This window comes from Gadus macrocephalus, chromosome 15 (genome assembly GCF_031168955.1).
Source record: "Gadus macrocephalus chromosome 15, ASM3116895v1".
NCBI lineage: Eukaryota > Metazoa > Chordata > Actinopteri > Gadiformes > Gadidae > Gadus > Gadus macrocephalus.
The window spans coordinates 3,220,356-3,240,769 of NC_082396.1; the positions used below are offsets into that span (position 1 = coordinate 3,220,356).

General features: G+C 46.5%; 3 protein-coding genes across 9 annotated transcripts in view; 2 read left to right on the plus strand and 1 right to left on the minus strand.

Moving 5' to 3' along the window:
• psme4a (proteasome activator subunit 4a) overlaps positions 1 to 4,950 on the plus strand; it is a 32,947-nt gene extending 27,997 nt beyond the window's left edge. For all 5 annotated transcript variants that reach the window (XM_060073312.1, XM_060073313.1, XM_060073314.1 and 2 more), the window contains 5 exons: positions 379 to 534; positions 1,696 to 1,858; positions 2,332 to 2,465; positions 3,338 to 3,477; positions 3,896 to 4,950. In XM_060073312.1, the coding sequence (XP_059929295.1) occupies positions 379 to 534; positions 1,696 to 1,858; positions 2,332 to 2,465; positions 3,338 to 3,472 (588 nt within the window). In that variant the 3' untranslated portion in view covers positions 3,473 to 3,477; positions 3,896 to 4,950. The remainder of the gene's footprint in view (positions 1 to 378; positions 535 to 1,695; positions 1,859 to 2,331; positions 2,466 to 3,337; positions 3,478 to 3,895) is intronic.
• A 315-nt stretch (positions 4,951 to 5,265) lies between these two features.
• Positions 5,266 to 8,346, plus strand: gpr75 (G protein-coupled receptor 75). The gene is made up of 2 exons (XM_060073351.1): positions 5,266 to 5,678; positions 6,036 to 8,346. Exon 2 carries the CDS (start codon positions 6,154 to 6,156, stop codon positions 7,819 to 7,821), a length of 1,668 nt encoding a protein of 555 aa, XP_059929334.1. The 5' UTR covers positions 5,266 to 5,678; positions 6,036 to 6,153; the 3' UTR covers positions 7,822 to 8,346.
• A 526-nt stretch (positions 8,347 to 8,872) lies between these two features.
• erlec1 (endoplasmic reticulum lectin 1) lies at positions 8,873 to 15,498 on the minus strand. 3 transcript variants are annotated; one of them, XM_060073359.1, is made up of 14 exons: positions 15,161 to 15,498; positions 14,934 to 15,038; positions 14,504 to 14,584; positions 14,235 to 14,312; positions 14,062 to 14,107; positions 13,913 to 13,959; positions 13,564 to 13,787; positions 12,482 to 12,662; positions 11,501 to 11,662; positions 11,191 to 11,250; positions 10,696 to 10,820; positions 10,527 to 10,604; positions 10,263 to 10,338; positions 8,873 to 9,678 (listed from the first exon to the last, which is right to left on the minus strand). In XM_060073359.1, the coding sequence occupies exons 1-14, from the start codon at positions 15,299 to 15,301 to the stop codon at positions 9,607 to 9,609; spliced, it is 1,476 nt and encodes a 491-aa protein (XP_059929342.1). In that variant the 5' UTR covers positions 15,302 to 15,498; the 3' UTR covers positions 8,873 to 9,606. The 3 variants fall into 3 exon arrangements, with proteins under 3 accessions (XP_059929342.1, XP_059929341.1, XP_059929340.1); XM_060073358.1 differs by having other exon boundaries at positions 12,473 to 12,662; XM_060073357.1 differs by having other exon boundaries at positions 11,501 to 11,659; positions 12,461 to 12,662.
• Between the last annotated feature and the right edge of the window lie 4,916 nt (positions 15,499 to 20,414).

A 20,414-nucleotide genomic window follows, 5' to 3' on the forward strand; every position in this document is an offset into this window, starting at 1 on the left:
TGAACGCCTCCCACACAGCGCAAGGCTTTGTGTTTTGGTAAAAGGGCCTTTTAATGAAGTGCCTTGTATTCTGCTCATGAATGCTGATTAGGCTTCTGCCGCTCTCTACAGTTATATGTGTACAGTTGATGAGGGCATGGGGGGTGAGGGCTGGTTTGGTTATTAGTCATCCAGGGCAAGGCACGTCCATCTCGTCCTACTGCCCTCCGATTGGAGCGACAGCCAGCGAGCATCACCTCTGACGCAGGTCTCTCTCGCTCTTTCTCTTTCTCTGTCTCTGTCTCTCTCTCTCGCTCTCTCTCTCTCTCTCTCTCGCTCTCTCTCTCTCTCTCTCTCTCTGTCTCTGTCTCTGTCTCTGTCTCTCTCGCTCGCTCTCAGATCGCCGGCAGCAGCTCCTGGCACGCCCGCTACACTGTGCTCACGTACCTGCAGATCATGGTCTTCTACAACCTGTTCACCTTCATGAGCGACCAGGGCTCGGTGGACCAGGTCCGGGCGCTGGTGGTCAGCCTGCTGGAGGACGAGCAGCTGGAGGTGAACACACAACGCACGCACACACACACACACACACTTCACCAAACAAGAAACGCACACGACAAGCGTTATATATTTTTATTTTACCAGGAATAATCCCATTGAGATTCAGTATAAAACAAACATAAGACAAAAAGAAAATTGACAATCTAACATCATCTAAACATGATCACCAGCAACGTTCAATATCAGCACACGTGCATTTAGTCCTCAAATAGTCGTTGATCCTAGTTTTAAACTGTTATAACAGGACACGGCCTTACCCCACTATGGCCGATCAGCGGATCACCGCCGCGCCGTGATAGACAAAGGGGTCTGCGTTAAGCAAAGGGTGCCGTATGTGGGGGATCAGAGACGGGGAGACACTGGATGTTAAGACGGGGCGACTCTATAATTACCGGGGTGCAGGTTCGTGTGCCCTTGCAGGCCCCCCCCCCCCCCCCCCTCAGACGCTGTCTTTCAGCTCCACTGTAATGATTCAGCACGCCGCTCCTTCTGGCTCTCCATCCCCCCGCCCCCCCCCCCTCTCCCGCCATACTCCTCCAGCCCTCTGGCCGTCGCCATGGAAACCACGGGCTGCAGTAATCTGTTGCTATGGCGACGGTGTTCTGATTCAAGGAGGATTAGAGAGAGAGAGAGAAGGAAAGTGTGTGTGTGTGTGTGTGAAGAGAAGGGGGAGTGTGCTTGGTTTCACAGGTAGCTTTGTTCCTACTCTAACGGTGCCCGATGCGTCCACTGTACCACACGGGACGTCGCCCCGCGATGCCTCCGGGAGTACCACTTGATTAGTGGATCGGATTAGCCTTAAGGCCGACGAGCATACATCTGGCCAAGTGAATGTCCTCCCTTCCAGACCCACACCAAGGCAGCCTTCTCCTCGAAGCACCAAGCCCGTCTGAGTCTACATTTTGATGGATCACGGCCCACCTTCAGCAGTAGGAAGACCAACCGTAGCCGTGTGCACTTCCACCATCAGTGACCGTGTGGTAGATTGTGTAAGGGAAGGTCCTCCTAAGGTTGTACCCATGGGGGGGGGGGGCTGGAGCAACTCCCCTGCCTTGCAAACCAGATCCCGGACTGTTGGCCTGATCCCTTTTTTATTCGTGGCAACAAAGTAACGCATAATTGCCATCCCACGTAACGCGAGCCTGTGTTTGGCAGGTACGGGAAATGGCCGCCACCACGCTCAGCGGCTTCCTGCAGTGCAACTTCCTGTCCATGGACGCCTCCATGCAGGCCCACTTTGAGGCTCTCTGCCAGACCAGCCTGCCCAAGAAGAAGACGAGGGCCCTGGGCTCGGCCGTGGACACCGTCCCCTCCGCTGGCAAGACGGGCTCCTTAAAGAAACTTGTAGAGCTTAGTGGCATTGCAACATAATGTTGAACCGTTTATTGTAACATAATATTAGCAATGCATAGTCACAACCATTTATATTCACATATGGAATTTTTATATATATATATGCATACATGCTATTATCCTTAGTGAAATTGTTTCTGTTGCCTTTGCTCCGCTGAAGATTAATTATTATAATTATATAGAAAAAAACTGAAAATATGAAGTTTGGAATTAATAGTATTCATAACTATAAAGGTGGATAGATATAGCTGGATAGATGTAGCTGGATAGATATAGCTGGATAGATATAGCTGGATAGATCTAGCTGGATAGATAAAGTGGGATAGATGGATAGATATAGGGGATAGAGATAGATGGATAGATCTAGCTGGATAGATCTAGCTGGATAGATCCAGTTCCCTCTGGTTGTGAACGCCTCTCCTCTCTGTCCCGGGGCAGATCTGATGCGTCGCCACGCGGGCGTCCTGGGCCTGAGCGCCTGCATCCTGTCCAGCCCCTACGACGTGCCCACCTGGATGCCCCAGCTGCTGATGGACCTGAGCGCCCACCTCAACGACACACAGCCCATCGAGGTACACGCACGCACGCACACACCCAATATGGTCACAAACACACACACACGCACGCACCAACACAACCATGATGATCCCAAACATCAACACAACACACCAACACACCCATGATGATCACAAACACACACGCACACACCAATACAACCATGATGATCCCAAACATCAACACAACACACCCATGATGATCACAAACACACACGCACACACCAATACAACCATGATGATCACAAACATCAACACAACACACCCATGATGATCACAAACACACACGCACACACCAATACAACCATGATGATCACAAACATCAACACAACACACCAACACACCCATGATGATCACAAACACACACGCACACACCAATACAACCATGATGATCACAAACATCAACACAACACACCCATGATGATCACAAACACACACGCACACACCAATACAACCATGATGATCACAAACATCAACACAACACACCCATGATGATCACAAACATCAACACAACCCACCACCCCACCCATGATGATCACAAACACACACGCACACACCAACACAACCATGATGATCACAAACATCAACACAACACACCACCCCACCCATGATGATCACAAAAAAATCAACACAACACACCTCCCCATCCGTGATGATCACAAACATCCACACAACACACCTCCCCACCCAACACATGTCCAGGTGGTCTTATGGAACCTGCGCAGTAGAATACTAATAACGATTGTGACCCGTTTAGACAAGTAACTAACTAGTGGATGTGGAGTGTCTGTCAATCGGTGAACACGCATGTTTTGAACGAACACGTGTCTGCACTCGTGAGGTTTACTTCATTCGTTTTTTTCACACTGAGGCGCTTTTGGGTTCCCCAGATGACGGTGAAGAAGACTCTGTCCAACTTCCGCCGAACGCACCACGACAACTGGCAGGAGCACAAGCAGCAGTTCACCGATGACCAGCTGGTGGTCCTGACCGACCTGCTGGTGTCCCCCTGCTACTACGCCTAGACACGGTCCGACACACACACACACACACACACACACACACACACACACACACACACACACACACACACACACACACACACACACACACACACACACACACACACACACACACACACACACACACACACACACTCTTACACTTAGGGCATTTAGCAGACGCTTTTATCCAAAGCGACTTACAATAAGTACATTTGTCATAAGAAGTGCGACAATATATCGCTGTCGGTACAGTAAGGATGTAGATAGAACCAAGTACAACAATCGCTAGGCTAACCAATTCCCCGTGTTACAGCAATGATAGCAGCTACTGCAGTTGCTACACAGTTAAGTACTAACACAGACACACACACACACACACACACACACACACCCCAACCATCGTGGACATCATGCTGAGTGGGTCGTGATGGTTTCCCTCCACAGAAATGATGTCTGCTCATGAAGGAGGAGGAACCACCTATAGAGCCTCCCCTTTTTCTTATTTTTTAAATGGATTTCTTGAGTTTTCATTGGTCCAAGATGACCTCGGACCCGAGGAGGAGAAGAGTGACTCTCTGACGGAACCGCAGGAGGCTCTACCTCGGAGAATCATGATTGGCTTACGAAAGTGTGTATTTATGTATCTAGCTCTTATTTACATTTCTACTATACTTAATATTTAAGGTTGAATCATCGCAGGGAAGTCTGCTCTGCAGGGCGAGAGGTTACTGTACAGGCTTTTGTTTATTGTGTTTTTTTAATTGAGGGGGAGGGGTTGTGATTAGCTTGGGAGTGGGTGTGTGTGTATGTATGTATGTGTGTGCCTGCGTGTGCATCTGCTTGCCTGTTTGTGTGTTTGTCTGTTTGTTTGATGTTTTGTGTGTGTCCCACTATATGATTTAGAAAGCGTACCACCACTGAGCCAACACATTGTCCCCCACAGGACTAATTGTACCATCTTCCAGTCGGGAAGTCGTTACAAGTGACCATAGCACGCAGTCTTTTTCTGTCTTAGACTGCAACACGGACACACGTACACAATGTTTGTGTGGCGGTTTGATTGACATTTGATTACATGCATCACGTAAATGGATACAACGCATGTTCAGCAAGCATACGCATAAGCGTATTTATTTATTTATTGTTTCAGAAGGGTTACGTTGAAATGATGGATGGACCTTTGTTTTTTGCGATGAAGCTTTTCTGTTTTTTTTTTCAACACAACCCACACCGAACAACAGCAACGCCGGATTCAAATGACAGCCCTCCATTTCCATATAATCTGTTATTTTTCTATAACCTAGCAAGATAAACGTTATTTTGGTACGCTTTTATTTTCTTCATGACAAATGAAGTCACTCAAATTGACGCTTTTTAGTACCTCACTAATGTTTAGTGTAGTGCCAAAACTGCAGTGTTCATTTTATTTTTTATTTTTTAGATGTCTGTTTGCATATTTAATAAAAAAATGCAATAAAATGATTTACTAAATCCTGGAAGTTTTGTATTTTTAATCTTAATTACATAAACAGTCGTTGATCGAGTTGCCTACTATGCATCAAGTATTAAATGTATGTAATGTACTAAATTTACTAATTAAAACTGAAATAATATGCTATACAGGTATGTCATGTTAAAGGTGTTATTGACCAACAAAACCATAAAAAAACGACAGGATTCTGTAAACGTATGGGTCCACTTGACCATAGTGGTAGAATAATATTCCAACTTTAGTAGTCAACTTCTGTTCAGCCTGGTTCTGGCATTTATCTCACCGGTCTGCTTCACCCATAGAGCAACATAAGTCTTGAATCAAATTAAAGAAATTATGTTCTGATGATTAGGGCTTTTGATGACGAAGTACGTCAGGTGCGCTTGACGGACAGCACGCGCGCCTCTGCTTGAATGCAGTACATGGCTGTGATGCGTAGGCTGTGACTTCACGCTCCCGCCTGTACGTCCGATGGCCGCGGCCCCGGAGAAAGGACGTGACGTCAGGAGCACTCGCGTGCGCTCCTCTGAGCTCTGTGCGCTGCAAAGAGCGTGTGAAGGAAAAAAACGTCCATTAGATGCTCTTTTCTTCATTGCCATTGTTTTCTTGTGGCCCCACGGAAAATACGTATTTTTCTAATGTCGAGGCACGCAGATTCACCATCGACCAGCTCAAAATGTGATTTTAATTTGATCGAGGAAGGTGATGGTGGATACGCAACGATATTTAAATGCGGTAGGTTCTGTTTTATTTTAATATGCCCATTCGGAAGCGCCTGCCAGTGATGGAGGTTTTTTAATTAGAGCGGACAATAGTGATCCTGTTAGCTTGAAAAGGCCTTCTTTTGGAAATCGTTAAAGTCATGCTCCTGCACATACATAAAGCAGAGCATCTGCATACTATTCGAAGGGTGGCCGGTATAAATGTATCTATGTGTGTACAATGTTGGTTAAATCACGTCACAGCCCCATCGGCTACAGTACACTGGTTGCGCCACCGTTTTTACACTAACGTTACTATTCTATACGTCGCGGTGTGGCTATTGCTCGAGTCGATAGAATACCAAATCTATGTATTTTATCTTTTTTCTAGCATTCTGCCAATTAGATATCAGCCATGGAGGAGTTGTCGGTCGCTGTCCCCCTCTTGTGACTCTCCCCGTGCTCAAGAAAAATGAGCCTGTGAGCCTTTTCAACCCGCTGTTGCTACAATGAACGCCACAGGCGAGCCATCGAACCTGATGGACGGACTGCAGCAGCTGGGCTTCAACGGCACCCTGAGCCCCCAGTCCCACACAGGATGGGCCGTGGTCCACACGGCCACCCTGACCTCCTGCTCGCTCCTCCTCATCCTCATCTTCTGCCTGGGCTCCTACGGCAACCTGGTGGTGTTCCTCTCCTTCTTCGACCCGGCCTTCCGCAAGTTCCGCACCAACTTTGACTTCATGATCCTGAACCTGTCCTTCTGCGACCTGTTCATCTGCTGCGTGACCGCCCCCATGTTCGCCCTGGTGCTCTTCCTGGACGCGGGCGGCGGCGACGGCGTCTCCAAGAGCTTCTGCTTCGCCTTCCACCTCACCAGCTCGGGCTTCATCATCATGTCCCTGGAGACGGTGGCGGTGATCGCCCTGCACCGCCTGCGCATGGTGCTGGGCCAGCAGCCCAACCGCACGGCCTCCTTCCCCTGCACCCTGGCCCTCACCGCCCTGCTGTGGACCTCCAGCTTCACCATGGCCGCCCTGCTGACCATGCGCGCCTACCCGCGCAAGGACGGCCCCTGCCTGCCCCACTTCGGCCTGTCGGGCTCGCGGGCGCGCGTGGTGCTGTACGCCTACATGGCGGACTTTGCCTTCTGCGTGGCCGTGGTGTCGGTGTCCTACCTGATGATCGCCCAGACGCTGCGAAAGAACGCGCAGGTGCGCAAGTGTCCCGTCATCACGGTGGACGCCACGCGCCCGCCGCCGCCGCCGCCGCAGCCCCCCGCGCCCCCCACCACCCTCCTGGTGGCGGGCTTCGAGGGCATGCAGTGCGCGCCGTCGCTCTACCGCAACCAGACGTACAACAAGCTGCAGCACGTGCAGACGCACGCGTACGCCAACCGCGCCGCCCCGCCACCGCCGGTGGTGCCCGGCGGGGCGGCCCAGGGCGCCACCTGCTGCCAGCTGGTGTCCACGGTCAACCTGGCCACGGCCAAGGACTCCAAGGCGGTGATCACCTGCGTGGTCATCGTGTTCTGCGTGCTGCTGTGCTGCCTGCCCATGGGCGTGTCCCTGGCGCAGGACATGCTCTCGCCGGAGAGCACCTTCGCCCACTACCAGTTCGAACTGTGCAGCTTCGTGCTCATCTTCCTCAAGTCGGGCATCAACCCCTTCGTGTACTCGCGGAACAGCGCCGGGCTGCGGCGCCGCGTGCTCTGCTGCCTGCAGTGGGCGGCGCTGGGCTTCCTGTGCTGCAAGCAGAAGACCCGGCTGCACGCCATGGGCAAGGGCAGCCTGGAGGTCAACCGCAACAAGTCGTCCCACCACGAGACCAACTCGGCCTACGTGCTCTCGCCCAAGCCCCTGCGGCGGCTGGTCGACCAGGCGTGCGGGCCCAGTAACTCCAGGGACTGCGCGGGCAGCCCCAGGCCCGCGGCGGGACGCAAGCTCCGGCCCCCCAGCACGTCCACGCCCATCAACACGCGCATCGACCCCTACTACAGCATCTACAACAGCAGCCCCTCGGCCGGGCCCAGCTCCCCCAACAGCCTGCAGCCCGTGAGCTCCCAAAGCTTCGCCTTCGCCAAGTCCTACGTGGCCATGCACTACCACACGCCCCAGGATGCCCTGCAGGACTTTGAGAGCACCTCCGTGCACCAGATCCCCATACCCTCGGTCTGAGGCGACCACGGACCGCAAGGCTGACGGAACACGGCCTTACCGGGACGCGCTGGTCTTTGTTTTTGGAGCGTCACATCCGCTCACTTTCCGGTTATAGTTTTTTGTGTCAGTATTGGCATTTTTTCGGACGTGACGAATTAATACATGGTGAATTCATTTGAATGGGAAAAAAATTATCTAGGTTTAAGATGTTGCGTCTGAATATCTTGGGACTTTTTTAGTAAATGACGAGTTAGATAACAGTAATCGATGGATGTCATTGTGTGAACTCCGATGTCGTTGCTGATGATTACCAGTATTATTACTGCTACCAAGTTACAAGTGTTTATAACAAATCCATTGTTATCTAATTCCTCATTACCAAACATCTGTTTGTTACACGTCGTGGTTCTTCTCTGAGGCTCCGTCCCCCACAAATGAGATTTGAACAGAGCCTGGACTGTCTGCTTGAAAGTGTCATTTACCTGATATTTTCATACCGTACATTGTATTTAATCCCCATTAAAAATGTAGTTGTCAAGCTCATACGTTTTTCTAACTCAAATGTTGCAAATGGTCACAGCCGGACGGGACCACCTCTATAGTGTTCTAAGGCTTCAGTTTAATCTACAGGAGACGTCTTCATTCTGCATGTCGGTGCTGCCTTATGATGACAGCGTTTGCTTGTAATATTTTGAGACATATTGTTTTTAATTATTATTGATAATTATTTGGGCGGTTTAGTCGTCAGTTGATGTTGATTCAAAGACCGTATGCATCCATGACATTGACATGCCATATAATGGGCCACAGGTTATAAGCCGTAGTACCCCCTGGTGGTCTAGATGGTCATCGCACCCGAATATTGGGAATGTAGATGCTACATAGATGGCTACATCTGAGATCTTTGATATAAAAAAAATTGCATACAAATGATACCGGTTCCAGTTAAGTCACTTTAAAAGAAAGTCAGTCAAATTACTGCCAACTGGGATTTAAGTGGAACGTTTTAAAGGTTTGTTTTTCATTTAAAATTTGACTGCCAACTGGAATGTAACGTTAACACATGGGGTTTCACTTTCTTCACTTTAATATCATTCATTTTGTAAAAGGAGATTTTTCTATAATTTGTTGTTGATCTGAACTTTTTTTTTGCAGAAAAGAAAATATAATTGACCAGAAGTGACATTTAAATCAAACACTCAAAGCACAAGCTAGCTTATAAGTTACACACTCACCCACTAAGATGGCATAGCACCCATTCTCACAGTTAAAGAAATTTCAGATATTGGCTTTTTAAATCTACAACCGTAAAGTGACACAGACAAACATGTAATGAACTCTAATTACCCACACACCAAGAACTAAAATGCAAAAGATGTTGCAATTCCTGAAGATAATAACGCATAATCCTCATCAGTCTTTCGAGTTCTCTGGCCCCGCACAGGAAAGCAAATATATGAAGCAGCATGAAGTCCATTGCCTGTGAGTCTCCATCTTGAGTTCTGGTTTGGCCAAAGTCAGCCGTTGTCCTGGCCGCTGCCCTGGGCTTTAAAATAACAAGTCCCATGACACCGACCGGGGGGGGGTTGTTCTTGGTCGGCTTGGACGGTGGTCCTGGTTTTACGTCGAGGCAGGGTTTCAGCCCCCGTCTGCCGGAGGTTGTGTTCCGGCCCCCCCTGTTCTTGGTGTCTATTTCCACGGTCTCCCTTCCTCCTCCACCGTCCGACAGTGTTAAGGAAGGACCCCCGCTCTCCCCTTTCAGCAGCCCCCCGCCCGGGTGCAGCGGTCTGGGCGGTCTGGCTCTCAGGCGGAGATGGACAGATGTCCGTGCTCATCCGCCGTGTCCAGGATCCGGCATATGACCGGGGACTCCACCTGGAGCACGGAGAGGGCAGGACCCCTTAGGAGATGCTTTGTATAGATGCTACAATCCTTTAACTATATCACCATCATGTCCCTGGAACAACAACCACATAATCTATCTATCTGTATACATATCCATCTATTATTTATTTTTATATATATATATATATATATATGTGTTTGCAATATTATTTTTTTTTTGTTTATTTATATAAAAGGGACAGTGCACATTAATCAATATGGCCATTGCATTGGACATATAAATGCACCAGATTTAGTTAAAAAAATATTTTTCATCTGTAGTCCCTTGCAGGTCGATGTTAGATAGAACATACAAAAGCATAAAAGCAACACAACATATAGACAGATGATTGACATTGAGATTACATGGTACATTACATAATGTAACATGCCAGAATAAAAGGATTAAAAGTGAAGCGAATAACAAACAAAAAACATAAAATAGTTAAACATGGAACTCTTAAGCAGTTAGTAAGCTCACAATCACAAGAAAGAGGTTAGTTTAGCTCAAGGTAACACATCACCTATGGTTCCATGTTTGTTTACATTTAGGTATAGATTTGTTCACGACTTACCCCCAGGATGTACTGGCATGTCTGGGGCTCCAGCATGTACACTGTGACAGCATGGGGGGACTCGGACTCTTTGCACCTGACACAAAACAAGCAGGCGTGTTAAGACTCAAACACAGAACTTCCATTATCGTTCTCCACTTAACATCAGGGACGGAAAGAACGGAAACCACCGATGGTTTGCTCTCAAGCGACCAGCCCTTCTGTTTCAATGGTGTAAGTTATGTATCGTCAATTAAATAAAACACAATAGGGCAGAAAACTCACTTGAGCTTGACCACGACCTGTCTGGGTTTCCCCGTCATGTCGCACAAATCCCCGTGGCCATAGAAGTGAGACACAAGCCTGCGGTGAAGGACACACACACAAACAAATCAATACACAATAAAGACGCCACACACATCGGCACACATCGGCAGGAGGAACCAGCCCCTACTTGACTTTCTGCAGGTCGTCGTCCTTCAGCTGGTAGGAGCGCGCCACGTTCTTCTTGGCCCACTCCAGATGCTCGTCGGCGTTCCAGCTCCCGACCACCACAATGTTCTTCCCCTGCTCCTTGTCCTGGTGGGAGACGCGTTATCCTACAGGTGAGTCGAGGCAGCGCCACGCACGCTGGTCCCATTCCAAACACTCAAAGTGAGACGCCACACGCCTCTGGTGGTGTGATCGGCCGTTGTGCAAACCGGATGTTCTCCAGGATGCACCTTGATGTTTAGAAAGTTTATCGATGCCCGTGGGACCTAGCAGTAACTTCCGGGTGGCAGAAAGACACGCATAGAAACTACTGGCCACCCGGTTACACCCAAGAAGTGTTTTGCACTTTGGATCCTAAGAAGAATGGAAGTGCCTCTGTTCACACTGGCCGTGTCATACAAGGCCTGAGGAGGAATTAGGGGCCATCTTGGATGGACCGCTAGGCGAGACCACTTACCTCATGGTACTGATGCACGTGTTTCCCGTAACAGAATTCATACTTCCACCAGCCCACTCCCTACAGGGACACACAAGCAAGGCCGTTAAGACAGAGACACGCGCGCGCGCGCGTGTGTGTGTGTGTGTGTGTGTGTGTGTGTGTGTGTGTGTGTGTGTGTGTGTGTGTGTGTGTGTGTGTGTGTGTGTGTGTGTGTGTGTGTGTGTGTGTGTGTGTGTGTGTGTGTGTGTGTGTGTGTGTGTGTGTGTGTGTGTGTGTGCGTGCGTGCGTGCGTGCGTGCGTGCGTGCGTGTGTGTTCAGCAGGCCTCACCCCATGCAGGCAGTACGAGCCGCTCAGGAACTCCCTGATGAGCTGGTCGTCGGTCAGCCGGGATATGTGGGTGCTCCCCACGGTGACCTGGGACGAGCCCCCCACCGTGATGGGCTTGTGGGTGGAGGAGAAGGCCTCCTCCCTCACTGGGGAAGTGTCCTCCTGGGAACAGAGTCACAGTCTTCACGTTAATCGCCAGGTAAGTGAAGCACATATGTGGGATTTAGCATGTGTCCGTCATGATAACCAAGAAGTACACGCACACACACACACACACAAACCGAGGTGCCAACATTCATTTAATATCCGAATTATTCCACGTTGTCGTACACTTCAAAGCCTCCCTGTGTGTGTGTGTGTGTGTGTGTGTGTGTGTTTGTGAGTGTGTGTGTGTGTTTATGTCTCTCTCTCTCATTCTGTCTCTCACACACACACACACACACACACACACACACACACACACACACACACACACACACACACACACACACACACACACACACACACACACACACACACACACACACACACACACACACACAACGGTCTCGCTTGGTGCGAAAGAAAGTGAGCCGTAAGTAGTCATTAAACAAATATAAAATAGAAATATTTACTGTTTGAGCAGGAATGTGCCGATCATTTTCAAGAAACAAAAAAGCACCGAGGCAGCGATGCGTGTCAACGTCAAGTTAAACGGTAAGCTAACCGTGTTGAAACATAGCATCTCTGGAGGTGAGCATTATGCACCACAGTTACATATCCAGGTTCATCTACTATCCTCGAGTTTGAATTCCTAAGGCACTCTGTCATGTGGTTTCAAGGGAAACAAAGTCCTTCTGCTTTGTTTTTGTTCTTCTTCACTTTAGATAAAAGTACCTGCCTCATGATCACATGATTTATATTAACCACTCCGGTTGTAACGTCTTCCATGTGACTACGGCCTCCTTTCGGCCCAAGGACGAGCCCCCTCACCTCGATGACCTCGCGGACCTCCCGGACCTCGCCGCGGACCTCCCGGGCCTCGCGGGCCTCCAGCACCGAGGAGAAGGGGGGCTTGAGCTGCTCCTGCTGGGCCGTGTCCAGCTTGGTGAGCTGCTGGGGGCGGAGCGGGGAGCCCGCCAGCGCCTGGCACAGGATGGCGTTCACCGGCGACGACTTGAACCTACGGGGAGCGCGGGCGGGTCAGTGTCAGCGAGGCTCAGGAGGTGGAACACACGGCCACGTTTAATACCAACGCCATGACTGGCCGGTGACACTGTTTACCGGTTAAACCACCGGAAACCCACTGGGGCATCCATGCAACAACAACAAAAATGTACACTCTCGCTATTGTAAGAGGCTTTGGATGATATTTATAATGCCAAATTACATTATTATTATTATTATTATGTAACAGGTTTAAAATTACAATTATATTAATGCCATATATACATATTTCTCTGTTTCGGGTTAGAGAGACAAAGACAAGCGTATGGCTGTGTGTGTTTATAGCTCACCACATACGTTGTTCTGCCGAGCTTAACTGGCAGAGGCAAAGGATTCACTCTGCCAGGGTTAAGGGGGTCGATTCCCACCCATGTGAAGATTGCATGCACAATGAATGTGTGCAAATTACAATGTATTGTTGTGAGACGCTTTAGATAAAGCATCAACTATTATATATATATAATTATTGTTACATATAGCGTACAACGTTTGGGAAATTCTGGGCCGATACAGATGTTATAGCGAACAAACAATCTTTGTTAAAGAAAAAACATTTCAAAGTCTTTCAGGCCTTCATCACACTATCTTTGAATGAGCACACATTCAATTTTACAAATGTATGAAACTAGCTTTAATATAATCTTCTTTTAAAGAACAAATGAATGAAAAATAATCGTTTATAAATCGATGCAACATTACAGATAAACACCGCCCCTAATGAACGTTGTCTTTTTTGTCTTATTCTTAAATATATCGGCCAATATATCGTCCGATACCGATGCACGGCCGATAAGTCGGTGCATCCCAAGCGGTACACTGTAGCCGATAAACCAGCGGGTTCATGGGGGAAGCTCTACCTGAACTTGGGGTGGTTGCACAGAAGCGGGGTGAGGATCACCACCTCGTACTCGCAGGTGGTGACCTCGGCGATGGACAGGATCTCGTGCTTCGCCTCGGGATGGCACACGTACATCACGGAGGTGGCCCGCGCCTGGTTCTGCTTCAGCACGCATGGCGTGCCGTTGCCCATCCCCACGGGGTAGTAGGGCGTGAACTGGCCCTCGATGTTCCTGGTGGGCACCTAGTCAGCCGCGACAACACCACGCAGAAACAGTGGAGCGAAAACGGGTTTCAGACATCTGTTGAGAACACACGTCAGAACTGAAATTGGACAGGAAACCACAGACGAGTGGTTCAGGGACGCACCTCTTTCTCGTTCTCAGCGCTGACATCTTCTGCTTCACTGCCTTTTTCTGCAAACAAGCGCATCGATTCAACCAGTTATATCAAAGCCTTTAGCATGTAACAATGGGTACGCACATGTAGTGAACATCCACAATGTGGACCCAACTCACCCGTCTCCGTCATGATGCCCAAGAAGTACTCTTGAATACTGATTTTCTAAAAGAAAGACGTAAATAATTCTCAGTCCACATCGGCCTACTCTTTATCAAGTCATTCCATATGTTACCTAAGACAAATGCCACAGTAATCATGAATTCTTCTTTAATCACAAAAGAAAACTAACCTGCCCGGTCTCCTTTTCCTCATGATACTGTCTTACATGTTTCCCGTGGCAGACTTCATAAGTCCAGTATGACTCAATCTAGGATGGGTCACAACACAACATAATACTGTTTCAATTTCCCTTAAAAAGAAGTTTGCATTAACTTACATGCAACATACATTCATATCAACAAAACTATAGACAACTGAAAAGAGGACATGCTGGTTGGTTCTTTTTCTTCTTTTGTACAAAAGCATTAAAGCGACGGTGACACAGAAGAGGTGACTCACTCTGTAGGAGCAGCTGCTCTGCTTGAAGAGAGGTTCTAGCAGGACTCCAGGTGTAGGCCCCTTGTACATTTTATCATCATCCTAAAACACCATAATCACTTTGTTTAGGACCATAGTTGTGGTGTGCCGGTAGCACCTAGTAGCTCATTTGTCATCACGCCGACATTAACATCAACATCACAACCCCAATCTCAGTGAAGGTACACATTCTGTGTCTTCAGTGATTGAATGCTTGAGACTTATCTGGAAACCAAAGGTATGCAGGTACAAAGAGAATGTCCCAAGCTGTGTACGCAGAGGTTCAGTATTGGTGAATTGATCGACATTAAATACAATCAGATAGGACTTGTATGTACATGAATCGGGCATACTTCATGGAAGGAATGGCCTCTAAGTGGTTGCAATACACGATCCCAATGCCAACACTCACCCCATCTCCCGATGCAAGGGAAGGCAGGAGACACTTATATTTCTCTTTCTCCGTTGTGGTCATAATGACAAAGTCATCTTCATTGTAGAGTGCACCTGATGTGGGCTGGAATAAAGGAAACGTGGCTGTCAATACTTGTGGACATGGGGAAATGTCATCTCTTAACATGGTGCAAGTGTAGATCTGTTCTTATGCCGTTTACACATAATTGCAAATCCGGTACATACCAGAGTGTACTCGGAACCAGGCCAAGAGATCTTGAAGGGGATCTCATCCGTGAACGTTTGGTATCCCCCTCGGTTCGCTGAGACCCCGCTGCACACCTCCACCAGCAGCCCACCGAGAAGCATCCGGACCAGCGACTCCATGCTCGCCCTGCAGCGTCACTAAACCCTCACAAGCCGAGCGTCCTTCTCCGCATGCACCCGACCTCACAACACACCGACCCTCACAGACACAGTGTTTAACAATCGGAATCATCCGCCGCTGACATACGCCCAGGGAATACGGAGTAGTGTCACGGATGTCAGCCAGGATGTCAACAAGACTACAAAATAGCGGAAGTGAGGTGTTACGCTGCCACGTCAGTTTACTTTTGCCGCTGGTAAAAACAGCACCATCTAGTAGTGATGGGGGGTACGATATATATTTAATTATGGTAATATAAAATTGTAATCAAAATATCGATGAAAGACACGTGTGAGAACAACAATAAAACTTCTGTCACAATCACCAGCTCCATTTGCCTCTTATCCTATATCCATTGAATTGTGGCCGTTTTTATCAAAAAATATGTTTTACTATTTGTGTACAAATGTATGCTTCATATAGCCCTTTTTTCAATCATTAATCAGTAAATAAGACCATCTGTTTCTAGACTCACTTGATTTACGTTGTTAGTTGTCTAACAATAGTATGGAGTAATAACTATCAGACCAAAGTCTCATTTTTCATTAAGAATGACAGTGGCTTAAATTATATGAATAGTTTATTTTTTAATTAATTATCAGTAGTTCTGTGTCTTATTAAATAGCTTGATTTATAGCAATGAGATGAATTCAGCAGAAATATGTTAAATAAAGAAAGATGGAAAGTACAAACAGAAAGAGGCTATGTAGCCTATGGAAAACATAATAAGGATTATATAATAACACATTTATAAAGATAACAAAATATAAAAAATGAAAATGATAATTACATGGGATAACTGTATTGTTCATTAGTAATCTATTTCAGGCAACAACAAAGACAAAATATATTCACTTTCTAGTGTTATGGCTTAGTTCATATTGATGTGTTCCTTCATTGAACGTCAAATCTAACCTGGTACAATCTAATAAAATCGTGGCACACGTTACGCCACACCGTGAAATTTAATAAACACTTCCCCTCGAGGTTTAGAACCAAAGTATAATTAACAACCCGTTTTTCACCTTTTGGGGGAGCTGTTGAGATGTATGAGAAACGCGGGGCAGAGGAAAGATTATAATGGTGATTTTACGACAAAGACAGAGAGGATTAGGAGGAGAAAGGGATATGGGAAACAGGGAAGGAAACAAGCTGAGGAACATCCCCCTAGATCATCGGTTTCTCTTTCACGTTTTCCCTCTGCATACATACGAGCCCATACATTATGCTGGGCATGCACACACAGACTGCTCAAGAAGCTCTCTAGATACTGGGTGATAGAAAGCTAGCTCAAGCCTTTACTCTTGTCCATGAATTGCAAATGTTCCTGAATGCATATCAACAAACAAAGATACATACCAACACACACACACACACACACACACACACACACACACACACACACACACACACACACACACACACACACACACACACACACACACACACACACACACACACACACACACACACACACACACAAACTCACGTACATACCGAATACATACAGAAGTGTAAAGACAAAGTGTTTCCAGGGCAGCTATTGGGGCTATTGGGGTTATTTTAAAGGCAACACTGGTGGTAACGCTGATATTTAACCCTAAAACATAGTCACATGTTATTTTGTGTGTGGATTTAATGCACACACACACACACACACACACACACACACACACACACACACACACACACACACACACACACACACACACACACACACACACACACACACACACACACACACAAACTCACGTACATACCGAATACATACAGAAGTGTAAAGACAAAGTGTTTCCAGGGCAGCTATTGGGGCTATTGGGGTTATTTTAAAGGCAACACTGGTGGTAACGCTGACATTTAACCCTAAAACATAGTCACATGTTATTTTGTGTGTGGATTTAATGCACACACACACACACACACACACACACACACACACACACACATGCGCGCACACGCACACGCACAAACGCACACACACACACACACACACACACACACACAAACACGATCATTTCATTATTCAAAATACATCAAAGCATCAAAATATTAACTGTCCATTTACTGTTCCCATCCCTAGCCTACATTTATAAAAATATACTTAAAGGGGACTTATTATACCACCAGGTGTGAGTGGGATTAGCCTTACAAGCCGTTTCGAAAATCTGCCTAATATGACATCACTAGTGGGTGTGTCCACCTAGATCTGTGCTGGATAGATCTATCTACCAGCCTACCCAGTGGACTGAAGTAAACATTGCTCATCTATCCAGCACAGATCTAGGTGGACACACCCACTAGTGATGTCATATTAGGCCGATTTTCGAAACGGCTTGTAAGGCTAATCACACTCACACCTGGTGGTATAATAAGTCCCCTTTAAATCTATCTATTGATGCACAGAAAAACATAAATTAAACTCTCTTTTAGAACTGAATCCATGAATACACTCTTAAATATTGTTATATTGATATACATTTACCATATACATTTTGACATACTTGTAACCTGGAAGAAATGTCTTTCTTTGTTTGTTTTCTCAGTATGCTGATCTGGATGAGGTAATGCTTTCTACCTATTAATTACCTTTGTTGTGGTACAGTATTTCTATTAGCTTGTCAGTTTTGCCTAAGCTTGCTTACCAAGCTAAGCCGTAAATTCTTGGGAAAAAATATGACAAAATTATCTTTAATTAAAGTGTGCCTTCATAATTGCTTCGCCTTGCGAAAAAAAAGTGTCTAGCTGTGCGATATTGACTGTACTCAGTTACCCTCATTACAATTTACATACATACTTGAAGTAGGCTTTAAGTGGGCGGGATATTAAACTAAATTACATTTTACAAAGACAAACTAATATTCAACGATCTAGTTCTATTTTGTTTACCAATTTAGAATGCGAAGAAGCAAAGCAGAGCATGTGTGCAACCTGATACACGCTTTAAACTCATCCAATTGTGCTAATGTGACCACGATATGGTAATTCCGGAGCCTGCTAGTTTAGCTTAGAGATGAAATGGAGCACTGTATCACAGGCAAATGGGTCAGATTGTCGAGCTGTGGAGTTTGGTATCTGTATTTGTATGCAACAATGCTGCGATTCAGTGGAAGGGAATAACAGCTGTTCTTGATAGGGAGGCCTTGACCTGCACAGAGACCATGAGCTTTTCTGCAACATTTCTGAAATGCTATGTCTGCTAGAAAACTGTAAATGAGGAATATCATAACCAAACCTATTCCTTTCCGAGCTAAAGAATGAATCCTTCAGAGAGCTGTAGAGCATGTCTATCCCTTCTGTGGCTGTTTTGCACCCTCAATATTATAGAGGGTGTAAAAAATAATATTATAACCTTACATTAATAGTATACATTATCTTCACTATTTTCAACAGAACGTGTAGAAAAATGCCATCGATGCTGAAATAACTAGTTTCTCAACATACTGACTGCCTTCAGTACTATTTCATACCACGTATTCATATGTCGTGTTTCATGGTTTCTGGTGCAGTATTAACGCAACAACTCCCAACGTAATACTCCCAACATGATAAATAATCACTCGAATACAGTGGGCGGGGCTTAACTTACACCAATTAACACTAAGGATTGGTTTGATTGGCAGAGCTGGATGGAGATGACTGGCTTGCTCAACACGTTTATGCAGGCGTAAATTGTAAACCAACTATGCACCTGCTGCAAGCGATTTCCCACACAAAAAATAGACAAGAGACAAGGGATCTTATGTTAAATAAATTGGCCATTGAAAGTTCATAACAACAGCACATTTCTCAAAGTAATCTTTTTTCTTCACAGAGAACACTAAGTGCTGTGTGCCACACTCAGACAGATGCTGTAAAACAATATCTTTATCCAATATAATCTCAAAAGTGTAGCCATGCATTCTACCAGAGCTAATAGTAAGGCCAGGGAGGTTGGCTGGAATACTGTAAATAGGAAGGATATAAAGGGTCTTTGAACGTGTTCCAGTGTACAATGAATGCACAAGTATTATCTTACTTTTATGCTACTACACATTTTAGCTGCTTGGAGGTGCATAGTGTAGGATCTAGTGGCAGCTAGCAGTCAGTGAGGTTGCAGATTGCAACCAACTGGGGCGTCATTTAGTCTGTGAAGCTCTACAAGTAAGATGAAGGTCATGAAACAAAATTAAAAAGGCATCCTCTAAAGAGCTGTTTGTCCATTGTGGGCTTCTGTAGAACCATGGCATTGCAAAATGGCGGGCAAGTGGAAGAGGACCCGCTCCCTTTGCGGCTCATTCTGAGGTATCATAAAAAAATGTATTGTCATGCGTTCATAAGTTTATACACACATTTAAATACAATTCTGAATATTATATTCCATTCATAAGTCTGTTCCACCAGACGCCAATTAATTCTACACATTGCACCTTTAATACAAACAGCAACGTTAAAAAAAAAATTGTGTTACGTGTTACATGTGATTCATAAACCTCTACAGTCTCCATTGCTCTCGTGAACTAATGCTCCACAGTGTGTGTACTCTATAAGCTAAACTCTCCGTTTCATACCCCCCCCCCCCCCCCCCCCCCCCAGCTCTCCCCTCACTTACAGCACTCTGCACGTTCTGTTCGCGCCTGTCTCGGTTTATATTACGCAGCCGGTGTGCTGGCTGCGTCCTTGCAGGTCGGCCAAACCCCATGGAGTCCATTACGGCTTCCTTCAGGGTGCTGAGCTCCCCTGCCCCACAACATGTCTCCAACCCGCTCGCTGCTCCATAGCTAATTTAGCTTCTCTTACCACATGCAGGGATTAGACCTGTCCCCGGTGGTTGTTGTTGATGTTGTTGTGGTTATTGTTGTTATTGTTGTTGTTGTTGCGCAAGAGAACATGGAACACCGCCACCACATGGCGTCTCAGTGTGGGTGGTTACACTACTCTGTCAAGAATAATGTGGTTTCACTGTTTACTTTTTAGTCAAATTAACAGACGCTTCTATTTAGGGCGACAGTCGTGGAATGTGGAAGAATGTTTCTTTCTAGGATGCAAAACGTTAACTCACTTGAAGTCTGTTGGAGTTTAAAACTATTGGATCTA

What these genes read in the sequence shown, in the direction of transcription:
- erlec1 (XM_060073357.1), bottom strand. Translation starts at nt 15,301, where the DNA reads ATGGAGTCGCTGGTCCGGATGCTTCTCGGTGGGCTGCTGGTGGAGGTG. An exon ending in CCCTTGCATCGGGAGATGGG is followed by an intron (nt 14,585 to 14,933) that starts GTGAGTGTTGGC and finishes ATGGTGTTTTAG; the next exon opens with GATGATGATAAAATGTACAA. An exon ending in GCTCGTACTGCCTGCATGGG is followed by an intron (nt 11,251 to 11,500) that starts GTGAGGCCTGCT and finishes GTGTCCCTGTAG; the next exon opens with GGAGTGGGCTGGTGGAAGTA.
- gpr75 (XM_060073351.1), top strand. Translation starts at nt 6,154, where the DNA reads ATGAACGCCACAGGCGAGCCATCGAACCTGATGGACGGACTGCAGCAG.